The following is a 15,793-nucleotide window of genomic DNA, read 5'->3' on the forward strand; positions in this document are numbered from 1 at the left end:
TTCCTGATTCACTTACATTCCTCCCTCCACGCACACACGCATCCCCATTGTCCTCTACTGCCAGAGCACAGTTTCCCTCTGCTTTAGCTGAAGCTCTGGATGTGAGAGCAAATGGCTTTTCTGCCATGGCCATGTCAAAATCCTGCCACTTCTTCCTTCAGGACAGTTGTGAGATTGGCCTGTCCGCTGCCCACATGGCTAAACCTCTCGTCATCTCACATCTTCACTACTATGTCTCCTCACCCTTCCCCCGGCCACACACACACAAACACACACACCCTTCCCAGCCTGTATAAATCCACTTGCATCCATTCAACAAACTGCTGTTTTGGGCTTGCTGCTTTGGCCATATCACCCCTCTCTGCATGTCCCTCGGCTGCCCCCCCCCCTTCCCGGCCACATCAGATGCTAGCTACTCCTCTTCGCTTTTAAGGCTCATCATGGCCTATCACCACCCTACCTGTTATCTCATCCACACTACAGAGATGCTCACTCCTGCTGCTACTCTGCCAATGGTGCCATCCTCCAGTGCTCATTGTCAAATTGTCCAACCAGCACGTCCGTGCTTCCTCTCCTGGTGCCCCATAAACCTCTGCTAGTCACCTGCCTCTGAACACTCTCTGCTGCTGGGATGCAGACAAAGAACTTGACAACAGAGTGGCCGCTGGTGTGCTGAGAGCGCAGCTTGTCATGCCGCTCCTAGTGGCCTCATTATTACCTTGCACCTGCCCCCATCTGTGTGTTGTAATCGCTCGTTATATACTTGCGTTGTCTTGTACTTCCATTGTGAGCTCTTCAGAGAAGGGGCCATCCTCGTTCTGTTTGTACAGCACCAAGCACACTGGAGCCCTGCTCCCTTACACTACCATAATACCAATAATAAATAATACAGCCACATTGACATCTTGCAGTCAGGAGGCATGCGAGCACCCATTGGCAGCCCCCCTATCAGCTCCCCTGCCCCAGAACCTCCCACCCGCTGGTGGGCCCGGGGATCAGTGTCTCCCTCTCCCTCCCTGTGCCTCCCATGAGGTGAGGGGGGAGGAGCGGGGACAGGGCATGCTCAAGGTTGGGGGTGGAACTGGGCAGGAAGGGGCTGGGGAGAGCAGAGGCAGGGCAGGGGTGGGGCCTTGGGGGAAGGGGTGGATGGAGACAGAGTCTGGGGCACAGCCGGGGGTTAAAGCACCGCCCTGGCACTTTGGAAAGTCGGCGCCTGTGATCAAACCCCCCCACTTCATTGTCAAGAGATGGTTCCACTGCTCTGGGTTTCAGTTGTCTGTATTGTCTATATTTTCCTTGGGACATGGTCCCGATGTTCTGTATAGATCCAGCCAGCAATGATAAATGATCATGCTAAGACGGTGGCACCTGAATGTTCTAACACTGTTCTGCAGGAACTTGTTGGTCCATTCTAATGTTAGTTACACTTTCATTCCCAATCCAAGTGTCTGCCCACAGCTCTCTGCTGATCCGTTCGCTGCTGGATGATGATCAGAGTGCTTTACTATCCTGAGGAATATTTGAAATTCCTCAGACGCAAACGGGAAATCATTAGTTGACGTGATCTGGTCAGGTGACCTAGAAGTGGCAAACATGATGCAATGCGTCACAGGGCCTGGCCAAAGAAGTGTTCTTTCTATTGCCACCTCGAATTAAGCATCAATCACAACTTATTCTTTTCTGCAAAATGAATGTGCAGTCTTTGCCAGAACCCAGTGAAAGCTTTGGCAGACTGGCTAGAAATCCAGAGATATTTTCTCCTTCCATTTGTGCCCTTAGATGGAACTTAGATCTTTCAGCTACAAGGTTAGTTTTGGGCATCTCCTGCTTTTTAAGAACCTCTGGCAAGACTTTCTACTGGAAGTCACTTAGTCCCAGTGGAAAACCTAAATCCTGCAAATGCCAGTTGGCCCTACAACATTAGAAAAATGATCTTTTTAATCAATATCCTTCACAACACACTTTGAACCCGCAGACATAAAATCCGCCTTGTTCCTCCTTTTAGTGAAACTGGAAACAGTCCCATATTTCCATAGTTGTCCTATTAGATTTTCTGTTTGTTTGTTTGTTTTAACCAGGAGGTAGGTCTGTTGCTCCTTCGCTGTCTTGGAGCTCCTCCCTTGGAGGAAGGCTGGCCAGGGGTTAGTGCACTAGCCTGGGTCTTTGGAGAGCTGGTTCAATTCCCCGCTCTGCCACAGAGGCCCTACATAAGAACGGTGATACTGGGTCAGACCAAAGGTCCATCTAGTCCAGTATCCTGTCTACTGACAGTGGCCAATGCCAGGTGCCCCAGAGGGAGTGAACCTAATAGGTAATGATCAAGTGATCTCTCTCCTGCCATCCATCTCCACCCTCTGACAAAGAGAGGCTAGGGACACCATTTCTTACCCATCCTGGCTAATAGCCGTTAATGGATTTAACCTCTATGAATTTATCTAGTTCTCTTTTAAAACCTGTTATAGTCCTAGCCTTCACAACCGCCTCAGGCAAGGAGTTCCACAAGTTGACCGTGCGCTGTGTGAAGAAGAACTTCCTTTTATTTGTTTTAAACCTGCTGCCCATTAATTTCATTTGGTGGCCCCTAGTTCTTGTATTATGGGAATAAGTAAATAACTTTTCCTTTTCTACTTTCTCCACATCACTCACAATTTTATATACCTCTATCATATCTGCCCTTAGTCTCCTCTTTTCCAAGCTGAAAAGTCCTAGCCTCTTTTATCTCTCCTCATATGGGACCCCCATTCCAACCCCCTAATCATTTTAGTTGCCCTTCTCTGAACTTTTCTAGAATCATAGATATTAGGGTTGGAAGGGACCTCAGGAGGTCATCTAGTCCAACCCCCTGCTCAAAGCAGGACTAATCCCCAAACAGATTTTTACCCCAGTTCCCTAAATGCCCCCCCCCCCGATCCCTGAGTTTAGCAGGCCAATGCTCAAACCACTGAGCTATCCCTCCCCCCAGTATATCTTTCTAGTGCCAGTATATCTTTTTTGAGACGAGGAGACCACATCTGTATGCAGTATTCAAGAAGTGGGCGTACCATTGATTTATATAAGGGCAATAAGATATTCTCCGTCTTATTCTCTATCCCCTTTTTAATTATTTCTAACATCCTGTTTGCTTTTTTGCCTGCCCTGCATGACCTCGGACAAGTCACTGAAGGTATGTGCACATGGCAGCTGAGAGGTGTGATTCCCAGAATGGGTAGCACATGGGCTATCACCTAAAAATCGCAGTCTAGTGGCATGGGCTAGCTGCCTGCTGAGTACATACCCAGGGGTCAGGGCAGACTGAACTTGGGTGGCTGGCCCAAGGTGACACCACAGCCACGTTGCTATTTTTAGGTGCTAGTTGGAGCAGAGCTAGCATATGTGTCTGCCTGTGCTGGGAGTTACATCTCCCAGCAGCTGTCTCCCCGAGTCCCTCTGAGCCTTAGTTCCTCATCTGTCTAACTGGGATAATAGAATTGCCCTGCCTAACAGGCGTGTGTGAGGATGCTCTCAGCTACTCTGAGGGCCAGAGAAGTACCAAATGATTGTTTCTGCCAACCCATCCTTCCTCCTTACAATGGTTATTATACTTGCTGTCCAGAAAGAGCAAACAGATCTTCTAAATCAGTGGTTTTCAACCTTGTTTCATTTGCAGACCCCTAAAAAATTTCAAATGGAGATGCAAGTCCCTCTGGAAATCTTAGCCATAGTCTGTGGACCCCTAGGGGTGCATGGACCACAGGTTGAAAACCACTGTTCTAAATCCAAATGGCCTTTCATTTAGGTTTATGAGACCAGCTAAACAAGAAAGAACAAAAGTCAACTCCCCCTAGAGAGAGCACAGTGTGTATCCCTGCTGAATCCTGGGAACATAATGGCTACTGACCTGCGTGAGCTCCACCCTTTAAGGGTTTGGGACACAAAGTGAAAGGCAGTACAGTTTCATAGCTACACGTGGTCCCTGATATTTTGGAGACTCTTGCTTGAACTACACCTAATAATTAATCTAAGACAAATCTAGTTATGTAAACTTCCCGGTCTCTGCTAATTGTGCATGTTGATTTTAGGACTGAAGGGGCTGGATATTGGTCCAGGCAGGCATTCATAGTTATTCAGTAGCCTTGCAAATGCAGACAGTGCATTGCTATTGGGGAATACCAGGGGGGGGGGGGGGAGGGGGGCAGGAAATTCCACAGGTAGCAGGATAGCACAGCTAACCAGCTTCTTCTGGGGCATATGGCACAGGTGTGGCCTTGAATGCTGTTGGCATCTCTTCAGACCCAGTTCTGCCTCCAAACCTAGGTCCTGACCGAACTCCCCTAACACGGAATAGTCCCTGAGTCTGTGCCTAGCCCTGCTGATGTCAGAGGAGCTCTTAGTGGTGCTCCCAAATATAGAATGATAAAATATTAGGGTTGGAAGAGACCTCAGGAGGTCATCTAATCCAACCCCCTGCTCAAAGCAGGACCAACACCAACTAAATCATCCCAGACAGGGCTTTGTTAAGCCAGGCCTTAAAAACCTCTAAGGGTGGAGATTCCACCACCTCCCTAAATAACTCATTCCAGTGCTTCACCACTCTCCTAGTGAAATAGTGTTTCCTAATATCCAACCTAGACCTCCCCCACTGCAACTAGAGACCATTGCTCCTTGTTCTGTCATCTGCCAGGATTGCGAAGAGCCGAGCTCCATCCTCTTTGGAACCCCCCTTCAGGTAGTTGAAGGCTGCTATTAAATCTCTCCTCACTCTTTTCTTCTGTAGACTAAATAACTCCAGTGCCCTCAGCCTCTCCTCCTAAGCTATGTGCCCCAGCCCCCTAATCATTTTTGTTGCCCTCTGCTGGACTCTCTGCGCCAGACTCTCTCCAGCATGAGTAAGGGGGTCCGAATCTGGCTCTGGTGAATTAAACATAAGTGTGCGGGTGAGACCATGAGTGTGCCTTCTGCATCTCTTCTGTTCACAGGCACTTCCAGCCAAGCTCCTTGGGGGCTTGATTTGGACAGGGCCCAGGAGGTGCTGGGGGAATTCATCCCCACAACGCAGGCGGTGTTTACATGCTGTCCTCCTGGGAGTTCTGCCCGGGCTGACAGTCCCACTGTCGGGCTGCGCCGGGTCCCTTGGCAAACGGGAGCTGCAGGCACTTTCCACCGCGGCAAGGACAGAGGGTGATGCCGGCACAGCCCGTGCCTGGCACTTCATCAGAGCCTGAGGGCAGACGCCGCCGTTGGACCCACTAATCTATCACCCTGCAAAGCAAACCACGCAGCGAGGGGTGAGGCTCGGGTGGAGCCAGGGTGTGGTTCTGGGTGGGGTGGTCCTGGAGATGGGGCTCGTGCTGGAGCTCGCTGTGGAGTGGGGGGCTGAGTCTGCTGCTGCCTCGGGCGCTGGTTCTGGGGCTGATCCCGATCCTGGGACTGGTTCTGGGCCTGATCCTGAGCTAGGCGCCAGTGCAGCCGAAGGGCTCCGAGCCCCTGGCCGCCACCCCCTGCCCGGTCCGGTGGTGCGGAGCCGCCGCTAGCTCTTTAAAATTTTGCAGGGGCTGAGCGCAGCGCGTGTGGCCATGTGATTGCCGGGGAGGCTGCAGGCGGCGAGTGGAGCCGGGCTGGGGGCGCGGTGTCCGGCTGCTGAGCGCCGCCGGGGCGGCTGAACCCGAGCCCGAGCCCGGGCTGCCAAGGGCAAGGAGCCGGCTGCGGGCGCGGGATGGCGGAGACCCAATAGCCCGGGCGGCCGCTCGCACGGGCTGAGTCCGCCGCTGCCCCGCCGGGAGTCGCGCGTTGCCTGCCAGAGAGGAGCGCACGGGCGTGCGGGACGCAGCCACTTCGGAGCTGGGCCAGCGCGGCTGGGAGGCGCCCGCTGTTCCGGGGGGCAGGGACCTGCCTAGGTGAGGGGGGTGGCCGGCTGGGGGGTGGTGGACAGGTGGGAGTTGGTGACCGGCTTGGGTGGGCTGCCGAGGGAGGCGGGGTGAACAGGTGGGAGAGGGGTGGACAGGTGAGAAGAGGTGGCCGGATGGAGGGTGGACAGGTGGAAGGGGGGTGGACAGGTGGAAGGGGAGTGGCCAGGTGGGACAGGGTGGCCAGTTGAGGGTGGGGTGGGCTGGGCTGCTGAGAGAGGTGGACAAGTGGCTGGCTGGAGGGTGGGTGTACAGTGGGGGAGGTGTGGCCAACAGGGTGGTGGCCGGTTCGGGGATGAGCCAGTGAGGGAGGTGGCCAGCAAGGGGACGGACAGGTGAGGGTTGCTGTCCTCACAGCTGCTCTCCAGTTGGTGGGCTAGGCATAATGCCAATGCCAGGGGTAACTGTCTTCCCCTTGTGTTTGCAGGTGACCGACGGGCCCTGTCTCCAGCGGGGATCAGGGCACTATGGCACAGTCCGTCTCTGCCTTCCAGGCTGCCTACATCACCATCGAAGTGCTGATTGCCTTGGTGTCTGTGCCAGGGAACATCCTGGTGATCTGGGCTGTCAAAAAGAACCAGGCTCTGCAGGATGCCACCTTCAGCTTCATTGTCTCGCTGGCCGTGGCTGACGTGGCGGTGGGCACCCTGGTCATCCCACTCGCCATCATTATCAACATTGGGCCGCAGATGGAGTTCTACACCTGCCTGATGGTGGCCTGCCCTGTCCTCATCCTCACTGAAAGCTCCATCCTGGCTCTGCTGGCCATCGCTGTGGATCGCTACCTGCGGGTGAAGATCCCCCTAAGGTAGGAAATCCCCTGGGTGCAGCAGAGCCTCTGCTGTCACCTTGTGACAGAGCCAGGACGCTGCTGCTGGCAGCATGAAGACAGGTCCATCTATAATCCTGGCTGAGATCAGGAACACCCCACCTCCCTCTGCAGCAGCAGGGCCACTCTCATGTCTCCAACCCCCTCGTGTCTCCATCCCGCTTAGAGGGCTGGATGGCCAGAGGGTCTATCCATCTGCCATGCTGTACACACCTGCCACATTGACAGGCCAGCCCGTAGTGATCATGATGGCAGTGAATGTGTCCAGCTCCACAAGGAGTGCTGGTAGTGACCAGCTGCCCTAGACGCTATGGGGAGAAGAGGCCCAGAAGCTGTACCTGATACAGAGCTGCTTGCTCTACTCTGGCCTGCCCACACACTTAACACTGCTTCAACACTTCCTCCCGGGATGTGTTTATTTAGAATGTGCCTGTGAATTGTGCTCCTGTTGCCATGTGCCTTGCGCCACGTGGCTATGTAACCCCTCCACCCCCACTGCCCTACACACTCCCAGGCCGGCACAGAACAAAGAAGTATGCCCTGGAACTGAGCACCACTAGAGAGAGGATTAGCTGCATGACAGTGGCATGCTTCAGACAGCAGGAATGTGAAGACAGCCCCAGCCTGACTCCTGGCTCAGAGTGGGGCCTGGAAACCCAATGTCTGATTATAATGGCTCTGGGGCATCCAAAGCCCCCAGCGAGTCTGGTGCCCGTGCTACGCGGGGGCTCCTGAGGGGCCAGTGCTGGTGCTGCCTTGGAGCAGAGAGGGAGCCAGTGTTCTAATCAACACTTGCCACCTGCTCCCCTCTCCGTCCTAGGGCAGAACTGCCTTCCCAGAGGAAGCACTGGCTAGGGAGATGCTCCAGAAGTTAGGAAATTCTGAGACCCTTTTCCTCCTGGCTATTATGTTTGCTGACAAAGCCAAGCCCATAGTAAGTGATGTCTAATTGCCATCATGTTGTGCCTGGGCAGAATGCGGGCGGCGGGGGGGAGGGGGGAGAATGCCCTTTGTTTGAACTCTGTAGCGCTGATAGGAAATGTTTAACCCCTTCACTTCTCCGCTGCTCCCCTGGTGCTCTTGGGCTGCCAGGCTTCGTGGCCTTTTCCCAGCAGGGACCCTGAAACACATGGTGCCGTGGGAGCTGGGTAGAGGCGCTGGCTATGCATGGCAAGGGGGTGGGGATCTGCATGGTTGCTAGATGTGGTGGTGCTGGAGCTGCATTGTTTCATAGATGTGGTGCATAGATGTGTGGCTTCTAGATGCATATGTACTGTAGGAAGTTCTCTGAACATCCTGAGGTTCCTGCTTTGGCTGCTTCTGCTCCTACTGACTGGAGTCCCTGTCTGGCTCCTCTCTGCTGCTTTTTCCCAGGGCTCCATGGCAGAGGGAGAGGGGTGGCACCCCCAGACCAGGCTGCACATAGTGATCTTGGGGTTCATTTAGCAACAAAGCAGTGAATGAGAAAAGAATAAAACTTTGAATAAAACAAACTAGAGAGCATCTGTGGTGAACTGCTGTGCACAGCTACTCTGGGTTGTCCACCCAGCTTCCAGGGCATATCTCTAAACTCCTAGATTCATCATACTCATGAGGGAGCATCTCTACATTATAATCTTCCACAAACATCTCTCTGCATCTTCCCTCTTAAAGAAAAACCAATTAGTTCTTAAATACACACATATATAAATAAACAGCTAACAACCATCTAATATCTCTCTGGAGTGAGTCTTTACCGCTCACTTTCCCTTTCTCCAGGTTAGCAAGTCTCTCTGAGTCTTTCAGGACGTTTTATCTCCCTCTCTGATCTTCTCAGTATCAGCCTTTCATTAGTTGTTCTCTTGTTCCTTGCCAGTTTCTTCTTTGTCTGTTGATGATAAAGGATTAGCCGGTTGGGAAATGCCAGAGTCCACATCAGCTGTCAACGTGTTGGAACTTCCTGGGATTACTCATAGATCCCTTTGATTAAAATGTGTCCCCCTTGTCTGTCTGGACTACGTAAAACCTTGGATGCAGCTGTTCTTTAATGGTACCCCTTTGGCCCCAAATATTAGACGTGTGATTCCTCAGGCACACTCTATCACAGAGGTAGGCAACCTTTCAGAAGTGGTGTGCCGTGTCTTCATTTATTCACTTTAATTTAAGGTTTTGCGTGCCAGTAATACATTTTAACATTTTTAGAAGGCCTCTTTCTATAAGTCTATAATATATAACTAAACTATTGTTGTATGTAAAGTAAATAAAGGTTTTAAAATGTTTAAGAAGCTTCATTTAAAATTAAAATTAAAATGCAGAGCCCCCCAGATCGGTGGCCAGAACCCAGGCAGTGTGAGTACCACTGAAAATCAGCTCACGTGCCGTCTTCGGCACACGTGCCATAGGTTGCCTGCCCCTGCTCTATCACCTGGGTTAAGAGATGGGAGATCCCAGGCCCTTTTGTCAAAATAATTCTGCTTCCACTTCTAATTTTCTTTCATCTTCTGCATGGTTTCATTGTCATGAGATTTCAGCAAATTATCAGTGATTGGTACATTAGATCTGATCCTTCTTCCCATTACCAGATGAGCTGGAGAAAAGCTATACTCCAGGGGTGTACTTTGGTAAACCACTAATGCTTTATACAAATCACCCCCACTGTCAAAAATCTTTTTAAAGTGTCTGTTACTGTCCGTATTGACCTTTCCACAAGCCCATTCAATTGGGGGTAATCTGGGCTTGATGTTTTGTGATGAAAATCCCAATCTATGGCAAATTGCCTAAATCTGCACTGTAAAATTGTGACCCATTTAGGGTGACCAGATAGCAAGTGTGAAAAATCAAGACGGGGGTGGGAGGTAATAGGAGCCTATATAGGAAAAAGCCCCAAATATCAGGACTGTCCCTGTAAAATTGGGACATCTGGTCACCCTAGACCCATTAGCACTAAAGACTTCATCTGCAATTCCATGTTTGGAGAAGATTCCCTTCATGCCACCTATCACTGACTTGCTATTAGTACTGTGCAGTGTGCAAATTTCTGGATACAGAGAATAATAAGCTGTGACTATTAAAGAATCCTTTGATTGCCAGGTAGATAAGTCAGTGCCGACCTTCTCATAAGGCCTTTGTGGAACTGGGTGAGTTCTCAGCAGCTCTGCCTCTTGGCATGGCTTGTATTTCAAGCATGAAAAGCAGTTTCCTACCACATTAATAATGTTGTGGTTGCTCCGCAGCCAATACAGCACCTCTCGTGCTCATTGTTTGGACTTCTCAATTCCTAAATGACCCTCGTGGACCTTCTGTATAACCTTACTGCCTGGGAAAATCACCCCATCTATCACAGCAAGCTCAGGTCTACAGTTCCAATGGTCTCTTCTACTTGGGCAGCAACTGCTTATTTCTACAGGCAGGGGCAGCTCTATGTATTTTGCCACCCCAAGCACGGCAGTCAGGCAGCCTTCGGCGGCATGCCTGCGGGAGATCTGCTGGTAACACAGATTCGGTGGCGTGCCTGCGGGAGGTCCACCGGTCCCATGCCTTTGGCGTACCCGCCGCTGTAACTGCGGGACTGGCGGACCTCCCGCAGGCATGCCACCGAAGGCAGCCTGACTGCCGCCCTCACAGCGACCAGCAGGCCCCCCTCCCCCCCTGTGGCTTGCCGCCCCAGGCACGCACTTGGTGCACTGGTGTCTGGAGCCGCCCCTGTCTACAGGCCACCCTTTAATGATCACTTCTTTAAGGATCCCCGATGATTCATCTTTCTCTGTTTTTCCTCTTATTAGTTGCGGTTTCCTTCTCGTTCGGCACTTGTGACAGCAAGTAATGATCTTGGGGTTCATTAAGCAACAAAGCGGTGAATGAGGAAGGAATAAAACTTTTAATAAAACAAACTAGACAGCGTCTGTGGTGAACCGCTCTGCACAGTTATACTGGGTTCTCCACCCCCCTTCCCCGCTCGCTGGGCACAGCTCTAAACTCCTATATTCATCATACTGTCCCTTATGAGGGAGCGTCTCTAAATTATAATCTTCCGCAAACCTATCTCTACCCTGCGTGGACCTGCTGTGGCCACAGCCCAGCTGAACAACCAGAGTTTGCTTTTTTGGACTGTTTAGACAGGGTGTCCTGGCAGGGCTACCATCCCCTCTGCGAGCGACAGCCCCCACCCCCACTCCCCAGCTCTTGAGGTGAGCGTGATGGCCTGATTAGTCCAGACTGGCTTTCTCCTTTTATAAGAATATTCTATTTATCCCACATTTAAAAAAAAAAAAAACAGTGTCAGTTTGGCCAGGAGGTAAGAATTTAAACACAGCAGCGGGGGGATGCACAGTTGAAATTCCAGCACCAGGTTTGTTCCTGCAGCTTGCCCATCTCCTATCTAACAGCCTTCCTAAGGCAATATCCATGCACCGCCCCTCCCTTTCCCTCCCAGTGCTTCCACTGCCACCAAACAGCTGTTTTCCGGTGCTCCTAAGGCAGTATCCATGCACCCATGAGAGCTGTACTCCCCCCTCCACCAAACTGAGCTCTGGCTGCACTTTTGGATATATGATGATATGACTGTTATTATTCCATATTATTATTAATTTCTATTGCGGTAGCACTTAGGAACCCCAATAATGACCAGGAGCCCATTGTGCAAGGCGCTGCACAAACACAGAACTAAAAGACGATCTCTCCCAGCCCATGCGTGCCGGAAGGACTGTCGTTCAGAGATCTCTAGGCCTTCTCAAGAGGGTGACTCGAGGGGTGGGAGCCGAAGGAATCTCCCATCTGTATGGGCAGGGCTAGTGAGGCAACCAGGGAGTAGTTAGCTGGGCTCCTGACTGAGAATTGTCTGGTGTTTCCCTTGTTTTACAGACTAAACCTTACATTTCTAACAAATGTCTTGCTGTGGGAATTTCTTTGCTTTTATGTGTATTTGCCATAGTAAACTAATAGCAAAGCAGGTCGCATCCCTACACAGCTCATTAGTGTAGTAGTTAAGGCTGCAGTGGTACAATATCGTAGTTCAAGGCTGGGACAGACAATGTTTATAAAGGATTTTTTCCAAGCTAGAACCAGCTATAATTTTATACCTGGTTTATCTCTGTGTAACCCCCACCCCCGGGTGTTAAAATTACTCCAAAAATATGCTTACTGGGTCTGGAGCTTGCACCTTTAAGCACCATTGATCAGGATGACGCTAAGGGCAGGTTGACCCAGCTACAGTCCTCAGGGAGGGGTATGAGAAATCCACACACCTCAGCAGTGTTGTTAAGCCAACCCAGTGCAGACAGTACGAGGTCGATGGAAGAATTCTACCGCCTCTCGGAGCGGTGGATGAACTCTGCTGATGGAAGAACCCTTCCTGTCGCGGCAGTCAGCGGCTGCAGTGGCACAGCTGCCCAGCTTGACCCCTGGGTCAACGGAGTTGATCGGCACACCTGGGTGCTCGGCATCTCTGCAGATCAGGCTGCTTGGGAGAAGTATGGTGATAAAGTGCCGGGCAGTGTCCCTGCCCTACGTAGCCTGGCTCACACAGTGCCAGGGATGAGCGGGCTGTGATTGGCTGGTGGGATAGGGCAGAGGAATAGGTGCCTTTTAAAGGGGCTGGTGAGTCAGGAAGAGCAGTTTGGAGACATCTAGAGCGTAAGCCCCACGCCTCTATCTCCCAGCTGGCGTTTGGGAAACCCCAGGGAGGGCTGCTAGCCCAGGGTCCTGTATCTGGCAGTTCAGGCACCAAGACACTAGAGAGCAGAGAACCGGGCTGTGATAGGATTCTGGAATCTGTCAGCAACCGCAGAAGAGATTTACATAGAGAGAGACAGACATGCCACCACCCTGTCACGCAGCAGAGTGGGATCCGCTCTGACCTTCTCTGCACCAGCCGTTTCTCGCCTCTTTCACCTCTGTCCCATTGGGCTGGGGAGGACTAGGGCCTGACAGCTCAAAGGCAGAGCACGCAGTGCAAGCAGGCATTGCCTTCCAGGCAGAGAAAGCAGGCTGTCTGCCAGCATGAGCGTGGCACAGTGGGCTGATAAACCAGCCCTCGCTGGATCAGGCTTTTAGCCACGATCAGGCTGTTGGCTGTGCTGGAAGGATGGCCAAGTGATATGGGAGCTAGTCTGGGAACTTGGAGACCTGGCTTTAATTCTTTGCTCCACCACAGCCTTCCTGGGTGACCTTAGGAAAGTCACGTAGTTTCTCTCTGTGCCTCGCTTCTCCATCTGTACAGAGGGGATAATAGCACCTAATATTGTTCCAGACTGGGTGGGGCTCAGATACTACAGCAGTAGGGGCCATATAAGCAGAGGTGGATTTACAGTGAAACACAGGGTGCCCTGGCACGGGCCCCCCAATGACAGGGGGCCCCAGGGCTGGGCACCTGCGGGGGCAGAAGCTTGGTCCTGCCAGCTCCTGGGGCTTCTGCTGCAGGCTCCGCACTCACCGACAACTAAGCTCTCCACTCCCAAACCTCCTCCCCTGAGTGTGCCGCATTCCCGCCCCTCCCTCTCCCTCTCAGTGCTTCCCCCGCCACCAAACAGCTGTTTGCTGGTGCTCAGGTCAATCCGGGAGGGAGGGGGAGGAGGCGGAGAAGAGGTGGGGGCGGGGCCTTGGGGAAGTAGGTGGAATCGGGGCAAGGCGGAGCAAAGGCAGGATTTCCACACTCCCTCTACACATACCCCTCCCAACCCCCTGCCATGAGCCACTCAGGGCAGGGGACTGGGAGCACCCCGACGACCCCAGCCTACACCCCCAACCCCCTGCCCTCCCTGACTCCTGCATACACACCCCACATCCCCACCTGCACCCCTCACACCAAACAGGAGCTGCCCCAGGTAAGCGTTCCACACCCCAACCCCCTGCCCCAGCCCTGAGCCCCCTCCCACACCCTAACTCCTAGCCAGACTCTGCACCCCAACTCCCAGCCTGCTCCTGCTCCCTAACTTCCTCCAGACTCTGCACCCCCATTCTGAGCTCCATCTCACACCCTAAGTCCTGGCTAGACCCCAATTTTTTTTACATTTTTTTTTTTTTTTATAAAGCGCTCTTATCCAAAGCGCTTTACAATAGTTAGCTAATGGTACAAACAGTATTTGGAAAGATCATTAAGTGGTCAGTGATTTTTCAAGTGGTCTGTGGAAAAATAAGTTAGACTACAAAAACAATCAAGGTACTTTACTTTATTTTCATTTACTTCCTATTACTTATAGGAGGAGGATGAAGGGGAAAAAAAGAATGAAAAACGGGGGCAGGGAAAGATAAGAGAGAATGTTCTTTTTCTTGGCTGGGTCCCAAGGAGGGCCCCCCAAAATGAAGCTAAGCACAGGGCCCCACTAACTCTAAATTGGCCACTGCATAGAAGTACTGAAGATAAGTTAAGCAGAGTAGCTCTGAGGAAGGGAGGTTCCCAACATGGACCACCGTCGCTGACCGCCCAAGGCAGGACAGTTGCTTGGTGGAGACCACTGGCAAGGTGGGGCTCTGACAAGCAGCTGCTGCCTTGTCTGCTGAAGGGCAATAAGGCCAACCCTTTCAGCTGTTCTGTTGGCTCTTAAATTGTCCCAGAGCCCCATCTCCTATCAGTAGCTCCCACAGCAAGCACTGGCTCTGTGTTTGTTGGCAGGGCAGGCGTGCCGGTAGCAGATGGGGGAATGCTTGTCTGATGCTGCTGGCTCCCTGTGAGTGGAGCAGGAGCAATGAGTCCTTGGCCAGCACCTTAGCTCCATCTTTGTGCAAGTGGCCACGCTGGTCTTCAGCCAAAATCAGTATCCGCCTGAGTTCTGGGACTTCTGTCTCAGGGTCCTGCTTGTTTTTCAGACCCCAGAGTAGTGGGGTCACTTGGCTTCAGGAGGGCTTTTCACATTCATCCATTTACTGGCAATGGGGAAGTTATGCTCCAGTAGGGACCACTGGCCAGATGAGAGAACAACGTGAATGGACTGAATTTGGCCCCGCGTTTGAACAGTTTGACTTGACCTTCTCTGCCTCTGTTATCCGCACCTGCAAAATGGGGATAACACCCAGCTAGCTCACAGGGTTATTTCACAAAAGCTCCTCACATGGAAGTCCCACGGCAAGGCAGCGTATTATTGCTACCCACAATGACTAGTATTTTCTGTTCTGCAATCTAGTGCTCACCTAGCAGGGCAGGCAGACTTTGCAGTTACCGCTATAAAATAGGCAGGCTGGCACACTGGGAAACGCTTTGTTTTGCATCCTAGCAAGAGACTCCTGAGCATTAACCCAGTGATTAAAGCTAAAGCTCCTGCTTCAACTCTGTGCCCCTCCTCCCCCGCAGTGCACTTTCCCAGAAACCTGCATGATCAAATTAAGTCAAGGAGCAGAGCAGCAGATGTGAGGGAACCCAGAGTGCTGAGTGCTTTCCTTGCCTGGCTTCCGTTTTTTTGCTATATAAGAAGCCACGTGTGAAGTGATCCAAATGTTAATCAGATGCCTCGGCCGCTTTGGAACGTTCTGAACCTCGTGCCTGCAAGACAAACGGGAGATACTCGCAGCATGGACACGCTCTGTGCTGCCGGCAGAACTGACCCATGGAACTGGTGGGCAGGGATCAGCAGTGGCTTGGCTGCTCACGGTAAAACGCCCGGCTTCTGTCTCTGCTAGGCTGGGTGCATGTCTCACTCCGAAGTTTGCATTCACAAATACAAGGCCAAATCAGCGTGGAAAAGAACACTTTGCTCAGGAATGGAATGCATGGTTCAAAACAGGGGAATAACCTTCCCTCGTGCTTTCTAAGCACTCCGCCGACCATGATTTTCAATACAGCTCAGGGCAAGGTTCCCAAGCATAGCCAGGACCAGATGTTCCAAAGAACTCAGCACCCAATGTGCACCCAGCGTGCTGAGCTCTTGGCAAGCTCTTACTGCTCGTAGAGGTGTCTGACTGAGAATAGGCTGTCTTGGAAAGTGACTGCCAAGCAATGCTAGTGAGTGCCTGGTTTGGGGAGAGCCCGGTGACTCTTAAGATTATGTGTTCAGGCTCTAATGCACAGGAGGCTGAGACACCAGCAGGCCCAGGTGACATTTTACTTTGTTTTTTTGTGGCAAACAGGAGATTTAGTCTTTTTAGAGACCTTCCTACATTCATAGAGGTTAAG

General features: G+C 51.9%; 1 protein-coding gene across 2 annotated transcripts in view; it reads left to right on the forward strand.

Annotated features, from left to right (window-relative positions):
* Positions 1-4,962: 4,962 nt before the first annotated feature.
* Positions 4,963-15,793, forward strand: part of ADORA1 (adenosine A1 receptor) — a 70,873-nt gene continuing 60,042 nt past the window's right edge. The window contains exons 1-2 of one of the 2 annotated variants that reach the window (XM_054026970.1): positions 4,963-5,264; positions 6,310-6,690. In XM_054026970.1, the coding sequence (XP_053882945.1) occupies positions 6,350-6,690 (341 nt within the window). In that variant the 5' untranslated portion in view covers positions 4,963-5,264; positions 6,310-6,349. Of the gene's footprint in view, positions 5,265-5,576; positions 5,874-6,309; positions 6,691-15,793 lie in introns of those variants that run through there. The other variant, XM_054026969.1, reaches the window with a different exon arrangement.

The sequence above is a fragment of the Malaclemys terrapin genome, chromosome 4 (assembly GCF_027887155.1).
Source record: "Malaclemys terrapin pileata isolate rMalTer1 chromosome 4, rMalTer1.hap1, whole genome shotgun sequence".
NCBI classification, from domain to species: domain Eukaryota; kingdom Metazoa; phylum Chordata; order Testudines; family Emydidae; genus Malaclemys; species Malaclemys terrapin.